The sequence below is a fragment of the Megalops cyprinoides genome, chromosome 15 (genome assembly GCF_013368585.1).
Source record: "Megalops cyprinoides isolate fMegCyp1 chromosome 15, fMegCyp1.pri, whole genome shotgun sequence".
In the NCBI taxonomy this organism is placed as follows: Eukaryota; Metazoa; Chordata; class Actinopteri; order Elopiformes; family Megalopidae; genus Megalops; species Megalops cyprinoides.
The window spans coordinates 28,285,988-28,307,922 of record NC_050597.1 but is presented as its reverse complement, the minus strand read 5'-3'; the positions used below and the strand labels follow the sequence as shown (position 1 = coordinate 28,307,922).

Genomic DNA, 21,935 nt, shown 5'->3' with positions numbered 1-21,935 from the left:
AGTGCACACTTGCTGGTCATTCCTCCACAATGCCCACACTCTGAGAACCATCATTTAAAATGCATATAGTCAAATTTCACAGGATAGACAGACAGACAGACAGACAGATAGATAGATTCCCAAATGCATTTAAAAATTATGAGACGGGGCAGTCAATATCAGTGCAATTTTGCTTGTACCACAACAGTGTTATGTCCACGGCAGACATTTAGAGCGAGAGTTGGTTTAACTAGCCTTATCTATCATCCGTGGTTGAAGCCAACATTATAGCGTTTAGCCAACGTCAGCCCGGGCTACGCCGGCTCGTGTAATTTGATGCCGGCGGGGAGGTGCTCTTAACCACGTGAGGAGACAGTTTTGGTGGCTGAAAGTCCCCACGTGACGGAAACGCAGGGATTGTGTGACGTAGTGCGCATGTCTTCTGCGGCGCGAGCGCCGAGGGCCTGCCAGTGCGAGGAAGCGCCGTGGAACGTAGGGTGGATCGCAATGTATTTGAACGGAACATAATATCTTACATTATTTACCATACATATTTTGCGTATATTTCAAGAGATCGCATTTGAAAGTGGACTGGGAGAGGGGGCAATACAGGAATTTATCCGAAGGGTAAGTGATTTTATTATGACATTGTATTGTTTTGCAGTGGGGGAGGGTGATGATTATTAACCGTAGCTGGCTATAGAGCGAAACACGGGATAGGTCCGTTAGCTAGTTTGCTGTCGTACGTATCTTATGTATCTGTTGTCTGATGTTTACAACGATTTAGTGAGCTAACTTAGCTACTTAACTAGTTACACCGAATATGTATGCTGGCTTGCCAACATGTATTTGCTGCCATATGCTATAATTCTCATTTGGCAACACAGATTTGCTTTGAAAATACTATTTACCTAGTCCTAGCATATTTTAAGGTGGCTAACGTTAGCTAGCATTTGACAGGCAACTAACGTTGGCTATGGTATTCAGACAGGCAACAACGTTACTCACACAATACAAATAGCTGTATTGCTAGCTGAATGTAGCTTTGAAATGCTCGATAGCTGTCCAGTGAGTCTTTTCGAGGGAGAAGTTATCTTAGCTAGCGGCACGTATCCAACGACTTGTTCTGATGCAGACGGATTTCATCTGTAAATTTAAGGTTGGGGAAGGCGAATCAACAACTAGCCAGGTGGGTAGTTAATGAACGTTACATGTCAGTACTATCAATGTATACATGTTGGTGTCAGTTTGCTAGTTAGCACTTACTTGAGACCAACGGCGTTAAGAAAGCTAACGTTAGCCAGAAATCGCCGGAAATGTCACATTACCGTTAGCTTTAGCAGCTAGCTTGCTAACTCTCTGCATTAGACTGCATTACGGTTAGTGTTTAGCCAGCTAGATAGCCGTGTTGTTGATTGTAGCTTAGCTATACGTGCAGTGTAAATGTTGCCAGTTGTTGATGGCTGGCTACTGTGTTACTCAGCTAGCTTGTTGGTTAAGTCAGTCCATATTGTGGAAAGGTTTGCCAGACCAGCTAGCGATGCACGTTGTCGTGGACTCGGTTTCTGAGTGTGACAGAGGTCATTTATGCAGTTCATGTGGCTCAGACGGGGTGATTTGTGGACAAAGCTATAAACGTCAAATTTGTGATAAATGTGTATAGGTATCCAACTAATGCAATACCTGTTTAGCTGTATGATCGGGCAAAAATTACTGAACGTCTTTCCGTCTTTCGAAAGAATGGCAGTCAAATCCCCTTCACGTTATTCAGCTGGCTAGATGACGTGCTAGCTGGTTATCCTGCTAGTTAGCTGCCTAGCAAAAGCACTGAGCTCCTGGGTTGTGTAGCTGTCTAGCATAAAACAGATAAGTCGCTATATAGGTAGGTATAGCTGTAGCAGTAGGTCTGTACGTTGTCACCGATTTCATTTAAATGTCAGTGAATGCTGCTGAATACATTAGAAGAACACTGTTGTTGTAATATGCACACAAGGACAGACCTGACCTTTACTTACATTAGCTGTTTGTCCAGTTTGTGTCATTTCTCTGGAAAAGACGTATTTGCACCAAAGCAGTTTTTCTTGGAATAGCTATAACTATAGTATGCATTTGGGAAAATTATGCAACCTCATGTTTTGTGGAGTTGTTTCAATATGCAGCCAAAATCATTCTAAATTTTTGTCCACAGATCTGAAATGTCAAGCAGTCACATTTAACGTACTGTCCAGTAACGTTGTTCCAATCAGTTACCATGCATTCGGATTGATGCAAATACCCTTTGGCCCTTAAAAATAGCCAAACATATTCATCTCTTTTCCTTGAAAAAGGTGATCCCATATGGTTCTGTTACTGTACCTGTGTTCAGTGTCTTCCAGAAGATTGCCTGTACACCATCAAGAGGGTTTGATTCTCTGTAAAATGGTGCATCTACACTTCACTCTAGCAACAATATCATGATTGTTCTCCTCATCGGTGGACAACAATTTATTTACTTGTCAATTTTCTTTCCAAATATATCTTCACTACAAAAGCATTGATAGAATATGCAGCAATTATCTTTATCGTCACCTTCCAGATAATGACACTAAATAAAGGAAAGGTGTCTTAGGAACACTGAGACATTGAGGTACAGCTAGTCAGAGGGCTGCTGCCAGCAGGAAACCGTTGTACCTGAGTAATGCCCCTCAGCCTTTGCCAACATTGCTCCTTTGAAATGGATTATGGGTAATGTGGGGGATCTATTGATGCCCAGAATTGGCCAAGGTAATCTCAAGGCCACAGAAAAGCATGAAGGTGCAGGCACTATTGATGCAGTGCTCTTACTCCAAGGAGGACAATAATGATTTTGTAGTGTGTGGTAATTGTGCAGTATACAGAGGCCTAGAAGGTTTCAGTACACACACAGCCACATGTATTCACAGTTACAGTTCAGGAGCAAATGCCTCTCAACTCATCAGCTGCCAACAAATACCCTTAGCTGAGAGGTTCATATTTTAGAATTGATGTGGTTTACAGTGAGCTATCCAGGGCTCCAGACTGCGACCATTTAGTCACATTTTGCGACCATTTTGGAGACCGTTACGATAAGCAAAGGATAAACACATAAACACATAGCCTAACAATAAAGCTTATCCTAACTGGTGGAGAGGGAGAGCCAACGAGAGGTCCCGACTCAGACACAACTGATGATGAGAGTGCGGGTACAGGCAGGGAGAGACCGACTGAGCCAGTGAAGAAGAAGAAGTACTATTTTCAACCACAATGGCTAACGCAGTACCTGTGGTTGCGATACGAGGGAAACTTAATATTCAGATTAAAATATTTTGCAAATATCAAGTCTCAAGTCACTGTCAATCTTTACATCAATGCAAAGCTAGGGTATGCAAATTAAGACAACTATTCATCAGCATGCAGGGACATTGATTAATACCATGCTGTACCAAAAAAAAAAAAAAAGGGTGTGACCAAATCATGCGCTGGTGCCACCAACTGAGAAAGTTGGTAGCACCAGTGCTACCAGTGGAAAAGTTAGTCTGGAGTCCTGTGTTTACATTTGTAAATTGATTATTTGGTGTTTATGTTTAAAAAAGCGCCATTTAACTTAATGATTTTTCTCTTAAAGCACTACTTCACTTTGTGACTTTTTCCTATAAAATAAAACAGCACATTGTTATTTCTGTAAATTGTCTATTTATTACCAAAGCATTTATCAGTAATACAGTTAAGATGGAAAAAATATGAATGTGTTGCGTTGCATGTCGATTTAAGTGGTGTGCCTAAATTTTGTGCTGGTGCTCCTAAAATTTTCAGTAAGGAGCACCAGTGCTACTTGTGGAAAAGTTAGTCTGGAGCCCTGCTATCCAGGTTCAGTTGTTCCTTTTTTCTGATTTAAAGTCCTGTATGAGTGCCACATTTCTAGACATACTTCAGATGAGATCTTGTATTTCAAAAGGCTCTTCGAAGTGTATAAGTCAGTAATTTGCTGTGGTGGGTGAAATATTTACATTTGTCTCTCCAGTCAGTATTTTTACCTCACTAGTGTGCTTATTTGTTCTGCTTTTAGGCCTGTTAACTGTTCTGTGGTCAGTATACAATTAGTTGTATGGTTGTTGAAAAAATTGCATTCAATTTCAGTATGTTTTTTATAAATATTTGATATTTCATCCAGTTTCATGCATATTTTTCTATAGTTGTGTAACTAGGGGGAAAAGGAGTTGTATTTTTGTGACTATGCATGTGCAGGCCTCATAAGACAAACTGCAGTGCAATGAGAAGGGTTTAAAATGTGCACTGTAGTCCCCAGACCCCTTTGTAGCTTCACATGTGTTTAATCTCTCCATCTTGATTGGTTGATGTGCTGTGTTTGGTACACATTATTGTGGCCTTCAGACATTACCCAGTCTGAAGACCTGTCCTTTTTTGCGTCATCCTGTGGAGATTCGCCTACAACATGGCAACCTTCATTACATCAAATAAGATGCTTGTGGGCTGCGTCATGCTGTGTTTTTAATGGGGTATCGCGTCTTAAGTCCCCCCTACCCCGTGAAATTCAGAGAGCACAATGCCATTTGCAGACAAATGACTGTAATTTTAATTTTCAGCTTCAGCTCTGCGTCTCCTTTCAGACCAAGGAAGCTGTCAAGTCAACATTTATTTTTGTTTGTGCATGCATTCCGATTATGAACTGCTGCTTCTCACTTTTTGCCCTGCAGAGCTATGAAGGGTTTTGTGTCACAAAAAAACCAAGATGTCGAGCTCCCAGTTATTTAGATGGAAAGCTCTGGTCACTGTTGAACCCAAAGCGCCGGTATTCTGTCACATCACAGTGAAAGCTGTGAGTGTTCTGATTCGGTGGCTCATTTTGATTGGTCTTCAAAATCATGTGGTCAAAAAAATAGCATCCATAGCTAGCACAGCAACACAGATGGCACTGGAACCTCCAGTTACTAACTGGAACTTCCTGGAGACAGAAAGTGGAATCAACCCAAGAGGTGACTATCTTGTCATATTATAGAATATCTTTGTCTAAAGTTCCATCACCAGAGCTCTTTCTGTCCAACAACTTACACATGAATCAGAACCCCTTAGCTGGACCAGAAAGGAAACTACAGGGTGTTGTCTCTCCAGTGATTTCTTGTAATAATAAAGAACCTTAGCACCCTGGATGAGCTCTCCTCATTGGTTAGGTCTCTGAGCTGGGATCAGATTGGTACAGGTGTGTGATCTTGTGCTACTCGGGAAATGTACTATCAGTTTCAGTAGTGTGTGATTTGTTCTTAAATTTGTAAGGATCCCAAAATTAGTTTCTCACCTCTGTTGTAAACGTTAATTGCTCTGTGTATCAAGGCTATTTTTCTTAAGGGAGTGTACAGTTTTGCTGATTACATTTGTTAAAAGAAGTGTGGTAGTTTTTTTATGTGTATCGTATGTGGTGGTTGAATGCATGTCCCCTGAGAGTTGGAGGTGGGGTGGCTTTTTGGCTGAGTCCTCTTAGCCGATGTGTAGCCATTATCAGCAAGGAAAAGCCAGCAAAGGGTAGAAGAATGCTGAATGAACTCACCTGCATTTTTTGTTAATATGACTCATAGCATTTCTGTCAGTATTGGTAGTGGACTACCCTTTTAGTGTTGATCTCACTAACATTGAGCTGACCTGCTATTTTCAACTAGTGGTGTGTACTCTATGGCTGGGACCTCTTAAAGGCAATGTCACGAGCCAGCTTGATTGGTCAGTTGGCAGTCACACCTACATCGCACTTCCTTCTTTTTGCCTCTTTTTGCCTTGGGTGGGACTTTCGCAGTCACCACTTGCTTAACGACCGCAAAAGTGTGGCCCTTTGAGCCCTGTTCCCCTTAGTATCCTCTTTAAAATGAAAACATCTTTCGTGCTCCTCTTCGTATTACTCTACATTAAACTTGAATTCTAATAATCAGAAGAGTGTTAAACTTTTACTTTGCACAGTGAGCATTTATTTATTGGCAGTTCAAAATTCCTCTGTCAAAGGGCTAATTTAAAACTCGTAGAACTGCGTAACATGCATACAGCATGTTTTTGCAGGCAGTGTTGGTGGCCTTACCTTTCAGTCATCAAAAAATGTTCATCTTTGTGAGATACAGGTTGCTCTCTGCCTTTGCTTTATGACATTATCAATTTTTGTGGGCACCATATCTTTTCCCCCATCACTTGCTGCGCTTACAGCTTTTATTATTACAAGACATAATTTTTAACTGCTTGGCTTTAATCCTTAGCTTCAGGATTTGTGTGCTTTGTAAGACAAGGTGAATCGCTTACAAACTGCCACTATAATAAAACAGAGTTGTAAAATTTGTATTTTTGGCTTTTTTTAGGTGTCGAAGAAAGTTTTGTTTGAATGCCCAAAAAAGAATCTGCCCAGGTTTAACCATGAATAAAAACAAGCGTGAGAAGGAGTACTACAGTATAGATGTTGGGGACTCTACATTCACAGTTTTGAAGCGCTATCAGAACTTAAGGCCCATTGGTTCCGGGGCGCAAGGAATTGTCTGGTAAGTTAAACAACTCTTGCCAATATATTCAAAACCAGTGCTTGTAGAGGAAGTTTCCATTGGTCAGGTGCATTAATTGTATTGTGTTTAGATTGAAAGAAGTCTGTTGAATTGTATGTTGTCTGTTGTAACTAATTTGCTGTTAAGACTGTTTCTTAGTTTAGTTTATACTTTTAGTACAGTGTTACTGAGTTTGCAGAGAATGATTAATTAAGATTTGTATTTACACTAGCCAGTGCATTCAGGTATTCCATTTCAATGACATCACAATGAACCCTGCACCCTTCAGATAATGTAAATGCTGGAATTGGACACATGCATAATAATTCATTTCATTGTTATGTAATCAGTGGTTCTACTTGTTTTTCAGCTCGGCGTATGACCACAACCTAGAACGGAATGTCGCAATTAAGAAACTCAGTCGGCCTTTCCAGAACCAAACCCATGCCAAACGAGCATACAGAGAACTGGTCCTTATGAAGTGTGTCAACCACAAAAATGTGAGTCTGCTGCTTCCTCTGTTCTCACGTTTTTAACAATTTTATGCCTGTTATACCTTTTTTGTTTGTACTTGCGTAGTAATATTGCAGTAATACCTACAGCAACTAGCTACATAGTGTGTGCCGCACAGGTTATGTTGTAAATTAGAGATGAAGTTTCACCTTGCAAGCCCCTGTGGAAACGGTTAGCGGTACCACTGAATGTTCTGCAACGTTCCGAGAGTGTTCAAACATCGTCAGGGGTCAGAGGTCGTAACCGAGACCTGCCTGCAGGTGATTGTGATTTCCACACAGTACTGCACTATCTGCAACTGGATCTCAAGAGTTAACTTGCTGATATTGTTTACTTAAAAAAAAACTAGATAAGGTCTAATTACGCAGCTCAGCCCCTTGCTTTGATGTGGGGTTGTGCGTGCCTGTGTGTTACTTAAATAATGAACGAGCGATCGAGTGAAGTCCCGACAGGGAAGAAGGTCATAGGTACCCTACCGAGAGCTTTGAAGTTAATTGTGTGGCGTAAGCATTATATTTAAACACTTGAAAGGTTTTAGTTTTAAGGGGGGAAAACTATTGGGCACCAGCTGATTGCTAATTATTTTCGTTTTCCCAGCTGCCTGTTTTTGTAGTCATGTAGTGTCATGCACTGTCATTCATGCAAATGGAGAAAAAACAACTCTTCAATTTATCATGTAGGATGAATGTTAATATTAATGGGGTTTTTTTAATTGTTATTTTCACAGATTATTGGCCTATTAAATGTATTTACGCCGCAAAAATCACTTGAAGAATTCCAAGACGTGTAAGTATCTTCTCTATGGTACGAAACAATACCTTCCAAAGAGCTGAGTTTCTTAATGGTATTAGCTGTCAAATATTACATTATATTTAGTTGATTAACAGACACGCTTATCCAGAGCCACTCACATAGGTTACTATTTAGCTATGATGTGTTGATTTTATAGAACTCAGAGAATGTAGGCCATCATCTTGTGGGGTGTAAGGTGTAGAACATATTTGTGGTAAAATGGTGTTCAAAAGCATTTGCTGATCTGTCTAATTGATTGGTAACTGAATTGGGTATTGACTTCCTTTACTTCAGCTGAGTGTTACAGTTATGCATTGGGAGTTTCGCATTACCCATGTGTTGTTCAAGCATTTAAAATTGGGTTGTCTTTGAATTAGTCATTTGATAGGCATTTGTGTTTTAGCCAGGCAAAATAAACAGTGCGACACTGTGCAATGGTCGGAGACTGTGACCCAGTTACTCGGGGGTTTGCCAGGAAAGCGCTCGTGGGAATTTATGATTCATTCTCCACCCAGCAAAGCTGCGAAACTCCTGATTGCGGAGCACGTCAGGGAAAAAGAAGATGAATACACCGCAAGGCCTGCAGGGGGTGAGGGACTGGTCTGGCTCGATAAATGTGCCTCCCTTTGATTCGCTTCTGTTCCTCCCCCCCCCCGGCTCGGGTGGCAGTTACCTTGTGATGGAGCTGATGGACGCCAACCTCTGCCAAGTGATTCAGATGGAGCTGGATCATGAGCGGCTGTCCTATCTCCTATACCAGATGCTGTGCGGAATCAAGCACCTTCACGCGGCTGGAATTATACATAGGGTATGTTCTGCCTGCTGTCTGGGGGACGCAAAAATGTGCTCCGTTGTGATGGGTGTGGGAAGTAGTTTAGCAACCCTTAATTTGAAGGTTTTACACATATTTAGTAAAACCCTCAGTGTAATGAGCAGAGATCTGAATTGGATTTTCACCAGAGTCCTGTGATGAAACCCGAAGAGTAAGGACATCAGTAGATCAGTGCTAGTTTAAACTCGTTTCAATGCTCGGGGTGACTTGATTTTGTTTGAGCTGCGTTCCTGCCAGAGCATTACCTCCAGGCTGAGATAGACGAATTAAATCGTTAGCAGGAACTTGCCTCCTTGCTCCCGCATAATCTGGCATCAAAGGCAATTAAAGTGATGCAATCGCGTTGCCCGGCGTCGGTTCTGCAACGTGCGCTGTTGATTTAATGAAATGTCACAAGCGGACATTAAAAGGCTCCTTGGGGCGACTCCTTGAGAAAATGAGACCCAGGAAAAGTATTCAGTTGGACGTACGAAGCATAAGCTTGACCCAGCCTTTTCGAGGCGTCCATTTTTAAACACACATTTAAACACCCCAACATTTCCCACCATATTTAAGTTCAGTGGTTTCGAGTGCTGATTAGAGGTCAGTTTAGAAGATAACTGTAAGGTCTGCTTTTTAAGGTTTTGCTTAGCTAGGTGCTTTGTCTAGGTTTCCCCTCGGTTACATCAGTCCGAAGTGACCCCCCCCTCCCCATGCCTCTCCCCAGGATTTGAAGCCGAGTAACATTGTGGTGAAGTCAGACTGCACCCTGAAGATCCTGGACTTCGGGCTGGCCAGGACCGCCGCCACGGGTCTGCTGATGACTCCTTATGTGGTGACACGCTACTACCGAGCCCCCGAGGTCATCCTAGGAATGGGATACCAGGCCAATGGTCAGTGCTGACTGCACGCTCCCCGCCGCCACGCATGCTTAAACGCAAACATCACCCTCGTATAACTTTCCCCCTCAGACACTTTGGAAAGGTAACACATTTTTTTTTTTTAACACCAACAGCTCTGCCTGTGGTTCTGCTTGGATGGCTCCTCTTAGCCGTCTTACAAAACGTCATCATTTTTGCATGCCACAGATGAAATACGCCTGCCCTTTTCACATGTTATTTTGCACTGGAAAGTCTTTATCACAGGTGTAATGGGCCTGGTATTTTCATAATGGAAATGATATATCACTGTCTTTTAGGCCATGTTACTGGCTGGAGGAAATCGGGCAGGAGTACTGACCTGATGTTCAGAGTATAAAGCATGTTGACATCCGACCTGCATGTGAAAGACAGGGGGGTGGGGGAGGGATAACAGGCTCCTGCGAGTGTGGACGGAAACTTTCCTGCTGACGTGTTGCTTTGCCATGTTTTCTCCTTCCCCCTGCGCCGCACACGTTTAGTGGACATATGGTCCGTGGGATGCATTATGGCAGAAATGGTGCGCCACAAAATCCTTTTTCCAGGAAGGGACTGTATCCTTGCGCTGTTCACAGCAGATCTGCGCGAACGAAAACCTCACATTGTCATTGTTGCTGTTGAGGGTGGAAGAAGTCATTTTGGGATTCTAATGTTAGTGTTTTCATTTTGAGCAAACCATTGGTGCTATACTGTTCCGTCTAGACAGGGTTTTGCCACGTTCCCGTACTGCATGAGGGTTTCGACGCTGGTTTGTCAGCCTGGAGAAATGAATCGGAAATGCACTCCTCTGTCACAGCTGGTTTTACTTTGACAGCTGAGGAGTGTGTGGTAGAATATGATTGCTTCCGTCTGACGTATTTTTAAGGAAGCGTCGAGAAAAAAACGTCCTTTCAGTATACACAGGAGGAAGGGATGAGCGGGGTTATCCCTGGGGTTAGCGAAGAGCCCTCAGACATTCATCCAGGACTACCTTAGAAAGCAAAGCTGCCCATTTGCACCAGTAGTGTCTTTGGGGTCACTTTAATTCAGGACTCAGCCCCTGCAGTGGAGCTGTATTTGCCACTAGTCTGCCTAGAACCTTTTGTGTGAAGTATGAGGTATGAGGTGACTCAAGTGACAGCGCCCCTTGTCTTGTGCTTTTAGAACAGCAACAGCTCAACAGGTGCAAGTGGGGTTGTTAGTCTCTGACAGTTGTATATTCTCATTATACAGTTATAATGGTAGAAGGTAGAAATTCTCATTTAGGTGTGGAAAGCATTCCACACTGTTTTTGCAATATCATAGAACAACCTATCATAAATAAGCGTATCATTTTTATGCATCTCTGTAATCTTAAGTGCAGCTCCTGCAGGTCTTGGTGTTGGCACTTTTTGCGTGAGCTCAAGGCATTTCAGTTAATATGTGACACTGTTGTGCTTCATATTGTAGCCCTTATCCTTAAAGAAGCCAACCCTTTTACTCATGGAACTGTCTGTGGCAGGTCACCAGCAGCAGTTGCATGTCACTCATTTACCATCCAATTCACCAGCCACATTTCAATCTATTTCCATCCATTTTTTCATTTGCTTATTTGTTCTGCATGGTAATTCCATGTCATTTGTTTGTTTTTGGTTTCTGCATGGTAACTTCATGCCATTTCATTTTTTCAGTTGATGTCTGGTCAGTCGGCTGCATCATGGCCGAAATGGTCAGAGGCAGCGTGCTGTTTCCCGGCACAGACCGTATCCTTGCGTGTACCTCACCTCCTGTCCTGTCGACAGTGTGTGTGTGCGCGCGTGCGCGTGTGTGTGCGCGTGTGTCCGTGCGCAGGTGTATGTGTGCACACGTGTGTGTGTGTTTGACCTACTCCCTTTGCCCCCCCCCCCATCTCATCTTCCAGTCATGTTGACTTTAAGAAGCTGTTGAGGACAGGATATTCGCTGCGGTTCGTTCCTGTGGGAAACCCCGGGCTTCTCGCGTTACGCCTCGGGAGCATAGTGAGAAACCAGAGACTGATGATCAGTGGATTTCTTAACCCATAGCCTGCTCTGCCCAATGATAAACACCGCAGAGGTGTCCGCGCGGGGCTCATGTACAGCGCCATTTATCTGATACTTGTTGACAGTGATGCGTGACAAATTAGCCGAGGCTAAGTGCTATTTGTGGAAACGACTGCATTTTGTTTATGTTAAAGACGTTCCATGTTTTAACTGGTGAAGAATGTTTAGTTTTTGCCAACGCTTTCAGATCATCAAGTGAAGTGTTCGCTTCTGGCTAGAATGAACAAGAATCCACCCCCACTCCCTTAAAGTTTTTATGCATAAGATGTGTTTATTTTAAGAGGCATTTGATTTGGCATGTGAGAAAGTGTTGCTGTTTGAATTTCTTCACTGCGCAGGCTTTTGTCAACCGATATATAGCCATACTAATTCATTCATAAGTAAGCAAATCTAAATGTAGTTTGATTATTTCTGATGAGTGGAACAAGAAGTTTCTCCTAAGAATTCGCCATAGCTTTCAGTTCTTGTGAAGCAGCTGGTGTGAGGTGCAGATGAGTGAGGATCATTCAGTAGTGTTGTTTACTGAATGGTCAGGGGATGAGAGGAAATCCAACATAAAGGGACTCCTTGTAATGGCTGGTTAATACGTGTAGTTCTTATAAAGATGGATGGGCTCCCCTTCTTTTTCTTCAGATCACAAGCCTCCCCATGAGGCTGTCTTGTGGACACTGTGTTCCCCATCCTGTTTTTTTCTATACGTCCCGTTTTGTAGTTTTGCCCGGCGTTTTTTTTTTTGTTTGTTTAGTTTATAAACATGTAAAAGATAGCAAACACAATAGTATCTCCTTACAGTAAAATCCCTGGTAGAGTTTTTCTCTTAAGCCCATGCCGCTAGATATTGATCAGTGGAACAAAGTCATCGAGCAGCTGGGAACCCCATCCCAGGAGTTTCTGATGAAGCTGAACCAGTCCGTTCGGACCTACGTGGAGAACCGGCCCAGGTACGCAGGGTACAGCTTTGAAAAGCTGTTCCCCGACGTCCTGTTCCCCGCGGATTCTGACCACAACAAACTGAAAGGTAAGAGTGTCACCCTGCTTTACATATCTGTCACCCCCTTTTAAACCAAGAGGGTTAACGTAAGGCAACCAGGTCATAGTGTGTAATGTATATCTCTTTAAGTGATTTACTTCACATGTATTTTCACATTTACTGAAAGCAAAGTAAATGTAATCTGAAAGCTGTAGTCTGAGTGAAATTCATGAATACCGACAAGCCTTGCTAAGTTTTTTTTTTTGTTTTTTTCCCCCTCCATCAGAAAGATTGCCATATTTTAATGGTTTGGAACATAGGTGCAACTAAGGTGAACTTAATATAATAAGCATGTAAATAGAGTACATATGTAGCATTTTTCATATAGAAATTGTTCCAGATCAAGCTTTATTGTCTCCACTCACGGTGTGTGACTGTCTGAGTTAAGTGTGTTTATGGGGTTTGAAATAAAGTCCAGGAAGCTGCTGTTTGGGTCTCTTTGAGCTTGTGCATTCTGCGGTCAGCGGTCTGAGATATTTCGATGTGACAGCCCCGCTGAAAGCCTCCCCCCTCCTCTCGCAGCGAGCCAGGCCAGAGACCTATTATCCAAGATGCTGGTAATAGACGCGTCCAAACGGATCTCGGTGGACGAGGCCCTCCAGCACCCCTACATTAATGTCTGGTATGATCCCGCTGAGGTCGAGGCGGTGAGTATTCTTACCTAAGCGGGGGCTCGGGGTCGATTATTCATGGAGTGAGAATAGGATGTTCTCCCTCTTCAGGGCTCACGGTCGCACGTCCTAAGCTTCACGTTCTGTTGAAGCAATGGTGCATGAATCGTTTTCCAGCGCTCAGAGATTTATGTAATGGATTCATATCTCGTACCCGATACCTAATGTACCAGTAATTGGCTTTATTACATACTTTCGGTAAATTGCACTCTAATGCTCTAATTGTGAATGTCAGAAACAATTATAAAACAAATGGCCTCAACAAGGAAGTACCTCATTGCCTCAAGTTCGCCGTTGAAAACTTTCACAAAAGAAAAGCAAGAGGATGCCACAGTCATTATGGCCACCAGTAGTGCATTTTAGCCTGATGGTGTGCTTATGATCGCGTGGAAAGCATTACCTGAGGCTTGTGGTTCAGTGGTGTGGGCATTTCTGTGCAGTAGTTCACAGTGGCCTTGCAGCTGAGAGCATTGCAATTAGGAGCACCTTGTGCTGCAGCAAAACCCATAAGTCAAGGGAGAGCAGCTGTAAAATTTTAGATTACAGTCAATTCAAAATTGAATATTGCGTGATAAAGAAGAGGGTGTTTTTTGTTAGAGATTAATATTTAAAAAATTACTTAATTCCTTGCCACCGTCCAAGTCCACTGTAAGCTTTAACACCTCCAAACTATTTTTTGATGTAGATAGTCCTGATGCTCTGTGCAGGGCTGTATATTAGCTGTATGTGAGGGCAGTATATTAGCACGCCTTTAGTAGCCTCATTTACTTGACAGAAGGTATTGCAGTTTGAAAATGACCACTGTCAAATATAATACATGGCTTCTCATGCTGAGAAGCTCAAGCTGACCCACTTACTCACACCGCTTACAGTTAGCCTCTATAGCGAGATTTCATAATACATATCATTAAAATTGATGCCTATTTGAACTTATTTTATTTGTATATTGACCATGTTTAGTCTGAACGATCAGAGTCAATCAGAATAAAACACACAATCCTTGTAATTGTATGTACTGCTCCACCAATTGCCGTTAAACTCTGTTCTCTTAACTTCAGGGTGTCTCCGTTTCAAACCGGAAAGAGAGGACTGTCTTACAACAGATTCTTAATATATCAACCGATGGTCATGTCTCATTTGAGGTCTTCATTGACATTTTTGTCATTGATATTGTTGAAGCTACAAGTGTTTTGATTCGCTGGCTCGTTGTGAATATTCTTGATGTGGGGGGGGGGCATGGTCTAAAACAGAACATCTACAGCAAGTGTAGGAATGCAGACACACACAGGAAACTGTTACCAGCTGGGACCACTTGGGTACAGGAGCTGAATATCTGGGTGCAGTAGAGCATCTGTGGTGTCACCCTTTCACTGCCTCACCTCTCTCCCCTCCTTGTTGCAGCCACCGCCCCTGATCACCGACAAGCAGCTAGATGAGAGGGAGCACACAGTGGAGGAGTGGAAAGGTAACGCGCTTTTGGATGGGGTGGGGAAGGGGTGGCGTGCGGGGGTTTTTCCCCCATTAAACTGCAGAGGGAAACCCGATTCGCACGGGGGCGGGGGGGGGGGGGGAGGGAATGAGGACGCGAAAGCGAGGTGTCTATATCGCTTACACCGCGGGGGCGGTGGTCGGAACGGGTCCCGATGAAGTCACCCCGAAGCCCCGCGAAGCGATAACGACCGCCGGCCGTCTTATTTGGGCATCCGCGCCTGGCGGCCCAAATTAGAAAGATTAATATTTCTCGAGCTCGCGTGGCGTGATCACGTCTGCCCCCGGATACTGTTTCCCCAGACACTATTGAAATGACACGCGACCCCAGCAGCACGAGGTCTCTAACCCTCTCTCCTCTCTGTCTCTCCCTCTCTGTTTTCCCATGGCAGAGCTGATATACAAGGAGGTGCTGGAGTGGGAGGAGCGGACGAAAAACGGGGTGATCCGAGGACAGCCTGCCTCTTTAGGTTAGTTAACAGGGCAGCGGTCGCAGGGCCGACAGGAGGGGCTGTGGCTGACGGGACGCTACAGGAGGCCTTTCCTCTTCTCCAAAATGCAGGTGCACAGTGATGTGTCAGCTGTGCGGTATATTCCACGGAGAAGAGTACCTTTTGAAAGTGGGGGGAGAAGGGAAATTGAAAGGAATGGCTGTCCGTCTGCCTCGACTATGCAGTCCAGCATATGCCGCTTTGGTAAATGGTACTGAACCGCTGTGGCTTCCTTAATGATATACACATCACTTAGCCTGTCAGTGGAGACGTTGCTTAGGACAGATGCTCTCTAAAAGAGCCTAGAAGATGATGTGTTGGACATACAGTTCTCTCAATGTCTGTGATGTGAACATCTGAAACCGTTTTGATAACAAAATTGATAAGCGTTAAATTAATAATCATGATAATAATCATGATATGCAAAGCCTTGTTACAAATCTATGATCTCTTCTTATCAGTATGTATGCAGGGTGGTTTAACAAATTCTGTTCATTTAACGACAGAATGTGAATATTTACTCTTTTATTCTTAAGATTTGTACCCCCTTAGTCATGACCACAAATAATCCCTCTGTTTTGCCTGGCTCACACTTGTTGTATGTGGCCAGAAATCCGCTCTTTCTGATATCAACCTTTTCACTTGCACAGGTAGGCTAGATGCTGGATCATTAGTGCCATCTACGAAATGGAGTGCCTTTGCGGCATGTATTGCTACAAAAGAAATAAATATCCTTACTAGTTAGATAATAATTACCACAGTGGACTGTGATCTATTAAGAATGTAATTGTTGATATCAAGAATGGTAGTTGCCCTCTAGTAACAGTTTAATTGTTATGAAGAATTTCAGTTTTTCCACTATAGCTTGCTCTGGGCAAAATTCATTAAGCATACAACAGCAGTGATTTCAGGATTTTATTCCCTCAGAGAAGAGAGTGGTACAGTGCTGGAAATGTGAAAAGTGGTGGTTGTTGAAAATTATGAAAACGTTTGTTTGTTCGGCATTTCCTTGTGTTCAGCATTCTCCTGATGTTGTCATTTGCTAAGTAGGTTGCTACCTCATTTGTGCTTTGACCTGAGTAGGAAATAAAATGAATTGGGGGTCAATGGGCACGCTTGAGGAAATGCTGTTTACACAGTCTTTGTTGTATAAACATGCTCTTGCCACTACCACCATACAGCTCATTGCGTTTCCTCTCTAACTTCAGACTGGCATTTTCAGAAATACTTCTGTGTGTGTTCAGTTTTCTTAGACCACAAGACTAAGGAACAGATTTAAACCACAACTGGCAAAAAACTTGTAACCCATAGATCATATGTGTATATATATATATATATGGAATTTCAGCTGATTTAGTCCACAAACTGAAGAGGGCACACTTCAAAAAAGTATGTGTCTATGTCAAGCTGTGTTGCAACGTTTATATATGTAGCAGTACTATGTAGTATAGTATGCCTTAAAATGTGCAGTTGCCGAAATCTGTATGTAATTGGTGCATGGCATTAATTTAAGGTGCCCTGGTCAATTTAATTTAAAGATCAGCTCCTGGGAAAGCATTAAGAGATAAACAACAAAACCCAGCAAGTGAAAAGTTAACAAATGCTGTGGCCAACCAAATGCTCCTCCGGAGTTTTATATTCTCTCGGAAACTCGGGTTCCTCGTAAACACGTACGCAGGACCAAATCTGGTGTACCAATGGTCAACCGGATCCTCCGCTGTGGAAAGAACGCAGAGAGGCACGCCTTTTTTCCGACGGTTGTTTTGTGTCCTCAGCGGGCGCGTTAAGATTCAGACGCACTGCTGCAGTGGGGTGGGGTGGGGGTTAGGGGGGGGGGGGGTAGCTGGCTGGGCTGGGGAAGGATGTTAATAATGCAGCAGGGTGCAGCTGCCTCTCCTGCGGGGGTCTCCCCCCAGCCCCCGACAGGCCCCGAGGGAGGGACCGCCTCCGACGGCAGCACCGGCAAATCGGAAGCAATCACACCAGGGCCCCAGAAACAGGCCTCATTTAGCATCCGCACACAAAGCCAGGCATTAATCATTAACCAAGCTGCGCTTATTAGCTAATCCCAGTGTAAGGGACTCTAATGATATCTCTTCAGATGTCTTCTGTAAGTATACTTAGGAGAAATGGATACAAACTAATGAAGGTTTACTGAAAAAGGATTGTTGAAATGATTGTACATAAATAGGCTTCTGAATACTTTTTTGTTTGTTTTTAAGCTTGAGTTGCGTCTTTAAGCTTGAGGTTCATAAATAAGACAGAAGTAGCAGCTAGGAATGCTTATTTGGTGAGGGGCTACAAGTTCTGAAAAATTCTACCAGTAAGAATACCTCGCAGTAAAGCACTGCATTGTGTGATAACAGGGCATACATAGCTGGTGCAGAACTCCCACGCTGTTGTCAGATATCTTCCATGTTAAGAGTGTGGGGCCCCTCCGCGATGCCCCTCTGATTTAACACTCTGTTTCTCATAGCGCAGGTGCAGCAGTCATAAGCGGCTCGCAGCACCTGTCGTCGTCCTCGTCTGCCGACGTGTCGTCCATGTCCACCGACCCCACCATGGCTTCCGACACGGACAGCAGCTTAGAGACGTCCGCTGGGCCCCTCAGCTGCTGCAGATGACCGGCGTACCCTGCTCCCACCGTTTGTGTTAGATGGTATAGAGTTTAGGCCAGTTTAAAAAAAAAAAAGAAAAAAAAAACGCTTTGGCTTCTGTTATCCTTATTTATTTTTTCTTTTATTATTTTTTTTTGCTCAGAATTCTGTTTTCAGGCTGTAAATAATTGTGGCAGGATTTTTGTTTGTTTCGTTGAAAGAACCCGAGGAAAATTTTGATTTTTAAAACGCTAAGATATCTGCTGAATGTGAGAATTTTAAGTGTAATTCTTTAATTTTTTTTAAGATATGGCAATGATGTTTTGCCATACTATTGTAGAATGATGAACATAATTTGTAAAGATTTTATGGTAAATACACTTTTGAAGTATTTAATTTTTCATTTCAGTTTGCGGTGTGCCATTTTTTATCACATTTTAAGTGAACACCCAATTGAAACGTTTGCTATTTTAGTATTCCCCATTAAGAACAGTAAAGGCAGAAAACGTTCTTACTGTTGTCATCACAGTATGGGATTTTTATGAAGTGCACATATCCAAATGATGGACACTTGAGATAAATTTGGAATTAATTGATATGTTTTTTGTGCTGTTGTTTTCTTGTAATAAGTTCTCAATTTAATATGTTTTCAGATTTTGTCAATTTGTCTTAAGAGGCTGATTGAAGATGTTTTGAGTCACTTACAGATTATCTCAGATGTTGGTCTGAGACAGCTCAATTGACTGATGTTAAGTGGTTTCCTCATACCTTGCAAATCCAGTTATAACTGTTACATATAAAATGTGATTTGTAATAGTTGCAACTTACAAACTTGATGGAAGCTAGCTTAAAAAACTATCAAAGCTACGGCTAAAAAGTAAACCTACAGGCACAAAGATTATACCGCTTATTCCTAAGTATTTGTTAGCTGTGTCATTCTTTTCTTCAGCATCAACAGTGGAGAATTACTTTGAAGCCATCAAACCACAGAGATTTGCCAGGTAGATCCTTAATTTTGATGTCAGGAAGGGGAATCGCTTACTTCATGGAAATGTTTTGGGAAGTGAGAGAGCGGGTAGTGAAGGCATTATTTTTTTCAATGTCGGTTTACTGAGTTGACGAGTAGGGATGGAGAGGAATTGGAGTACGGGGGCGAGGGCTAAGATGTTACAGTGCCTAGCAACAAGAACGGAAAACAGGTTTATAACCCACATGCTGGTAATCAACAGCACCGCATGTCGACTGTTTAGAAATCCTGTTTTAAAAAATTCAAGAACCTTGGTCTTTAGTAGTATTCAGTATTTGCTGCATAGTTATAATTTATATTGCATCAAGAGATTGCAGTATGTTTTGGCAAGCTTTTGGGGCTTTCTAGATTCAATGAAAAAGGGTAAAAGAAATGGCCATGATATCTGAATATAAGCAGTGGCAGTCCTCAGTGCAGTATGTAGATGAATGTAAGTACTGTACATCTGTTTTCTTTGCCCTAAGTGTAACACAGGAAGTGACATAAAAAGTAAATACTAAGGAAGTCAGACTAAATTGTATCAAAATTGTATGCAATAATGATGTCCTCTCAGAGTTTCTTTTTCTTCTAAATAATTTTGTTTGTCAAAGGAGAAGTGCCTGTAGTTGCCGTGCATTCATTCCTATAGCACTAGAAGACAAGGATTCAAGGTTTTCAAGGTACGCAGTTTGTGAAAGTAGTATTCTTCCCTAGAATATTTCGTCAGGTTTAAGGTGGGTCTTATCCCAAAGTTATTTTTGTACTGCCTTTGGTATATATCGGTATGTTGGAAGGATATGGTATGCTTCAAAAATGTTACAGCACATTGGTTCAATCATTTCAAGACCTTAAGGGGCAGTATTACCAAGGTTTTTCATCAAAGTAAAATTGTTTTTTATAATAATGAGGGATAGGTATAGACAGCTTGTAGTCTGACTTTCACCGTTGAAAAAAGTGACAGATGAAGATACCATCACTACCTTGTTCTAAATCCCTTGATCAATGTTACATTACAAAGGATGTGGAGGACCTTGACCTCTGTTCAGACTTGCTGTGCTTTGTGTTTATATTTGTTTAGCAAAAGTAAGACTTAAGTTGGTCGTTGTTTTCCCTTTTTTACGCAGCATTTTTCAATAGTTCCAAAGTTGTAAGAACCTTTTGTGAGATAACTTTGAACGCAAAGCACTTTGCAAGTTAGGCCAAATAGAGCCAAAAGCTTTTTTTCTTTGTCTCAGAAGACTGCTTTACCCAAGTGATTTAGTGAAGTGCACAGGAACATGTTGAAGGGTGTAGAAGGTAAAGGAAATCTATTTGTTCAGAGGTGCGCAAAACGTTTTTGAATCACTACAATGCTACGAATCTGACACAACAGATGAGACGATTCCTCTAAAATAGGACTGCTTTTTGTTTTATTTGCATTTGTTTTAAGTGCTCTTAATTTGATTTTTTTTTAGCTAGCTATTCTGATCCCTCTGCTGGAGATGGAGTAGAGCACCAGGACAGCTTTGTTTTTATATTGCGTTTCTCAGAATACGTTAGAATCACAATTGAAGTAAGCTTTGATGAACTACCTCAAGCTAAATTTCTTGACGTCCTTATATAAACTTAGCTGCCCACATTATTACGCATAGAAAGCAAATGTGAAATCTTTTTTTTCTGTTATTTATTTATTCAAATGTGTACTATTGTCCATGTTAGGAGACTCCTAGTAATGTAATGTATACTTCACTTAGAAGTGACAACTTAAATGTCTTTTTTTTTTTTTTTTTTTTTTACAGTTCATGTGCAATAACTTTTGTTAATCGTGCAAGTAGTGAGTGGTGGATCTAGCCATTTAGATGTATGTTTTAAAGGTAGAAAAATGTTTGGTACTGTCGATCCATGTGTTCCTTTTTATATAAAAACAAAAAATAAACAAAAAAAGATTTTCTGTGACTTGATATAGTCATGACTAATGTAATCAGCCTTGCCTTCCCTCTGTGTTTGCACCAAGGCAGCGGTGAGGGAATACCATGCATAGCCAGATAGATACTGATAATTCTATGGTAAGGCTAACTCAAAAAAAATAAATAAATAAAATTACTTAAAACAGGATCACATGATTATGGGCACTGGTTTGTAATGTCTGCTTGAAAGGCCAGCTGTGCTGTTTAAACAAAGGATTACGCAGCTCTGGAGACACGTTACCATAGTGAGTGCATTATTGGTCATGTATGCACTAGAATCCAATAAATTCCAGGCTCGAAACACGTGTTTCAAATAAACAGTGGAATATGATTGTGTTTGTCATCTGCAGTTCTTTTTGCTAAATAAGTTGCAGTATGTTTGCTGTTTTGTGATATCCGCAATTTATACTGTACATGACTCACAACTGTGATACTATGTGAAAGCTGGCATTGAAAATGCATTTGCAGTGTTGTGAGAACTGCAGCCTCTTCTACAGTAGACACCATTTGGCAGCTTTCAAAGAATGTACACATGATACTGGGGGTTTTAGAAGAATATGCTGCTGTCAGTTAGAGAGTGTATTTTCATAGTTTTTTTTGTTTTTGGCACTGGGGCCTCTTCAGTCTAAGCATGATGCACTTTTCCATTAACTCTGAATAACTGAACATTCTTTCTTTGCATTTCAGTATGAGTGTAGCAGCTGCTGTGATGGACAGGCAAAATGTAACCTACTCAAGGGACAAAGCACCTAGCTGTTAAATGAAATGCCAAATGTTTTCAGCTGGCTTAATTGAATTACATAAAATTCCAATGGACACCTTCCCTGAGAAAACCCTGTAATGTACTCTAAATGATGTGTGCTGCATTATTGTAGATTTTTGTTACTGGAATCAAGAGATACTTTTTGTTATGCATCAACAAAACCGCAACAAAAATCCCTGGAAGTATGATTCATGTTGGATAATAACCAAGCAGTGTTTATTAACATTACCTTGTTTGGGATTTTTTTGTCATTTCAGTCACTGAATCATGATTTGGTGTTACATTTATTACTGGTTTTAAATGTCTAAGTTAGCACCAACATAAGAAGTATACTTAGTATTTAGATAATTGAAAAAAAGTCAGTTGGG

General features: G+C 41.8%; 1 protein-coding gene across 4 annotated transcripts; it reads left to right on the top strand.

Moving 5' to 3' along the window:
- Positions 1 to 422: 422 nt before the first annotated feature.
- mapk8a (mitogen-activated protein kinase 8a) lies at positions 423 to 17,952 on the top strand. Of its 4 annotated transcripts, none has more exons than XM_036546237.1 (12): positions 423 to 606; positions 6,327 to 6,503; positions 6,874 to 7,003; positions 7,744 to 7,802; positions 8,478 to 8,616; positions 9,347 to 9,512; positions 11,186 to 11,257; positions 12,411 to 12,593; positions 13,128 to 13,252; positions 14,678 to 14,741; positions 15,157 to 15,234; positions 17,737 to 17,952. In XM_036546237.1, exons 2-12 carry the CDS (start codon positions 6,382 to 6,384, stop codon positions 17,877 to 17,879), a joined length of 1,281 nt encoding a protein of 426 aa, XP_036402130.1. In that variant the 5' UTR covers positions 423 to 606; positions 6,327 to 6,381; the 3' UTR covers positions 17,880 to 17,952. The 4 variants fall into 4 exon arrangements, with proteins under 4 accessions (XP_036402130.1, XP_036402132.1, XP_036402133.1 ...); XM_036546239.1 differs by lacking the exon at positions 11,186 to 11,257 and adding an exon at positions 10,019 to 10,090; XM_036546240.1 differs by having other exon boundaries at positions 17,732 to 17,842.
- Positions 17,953 to 21,935: the final 3,983 nt, after the last annotated feature.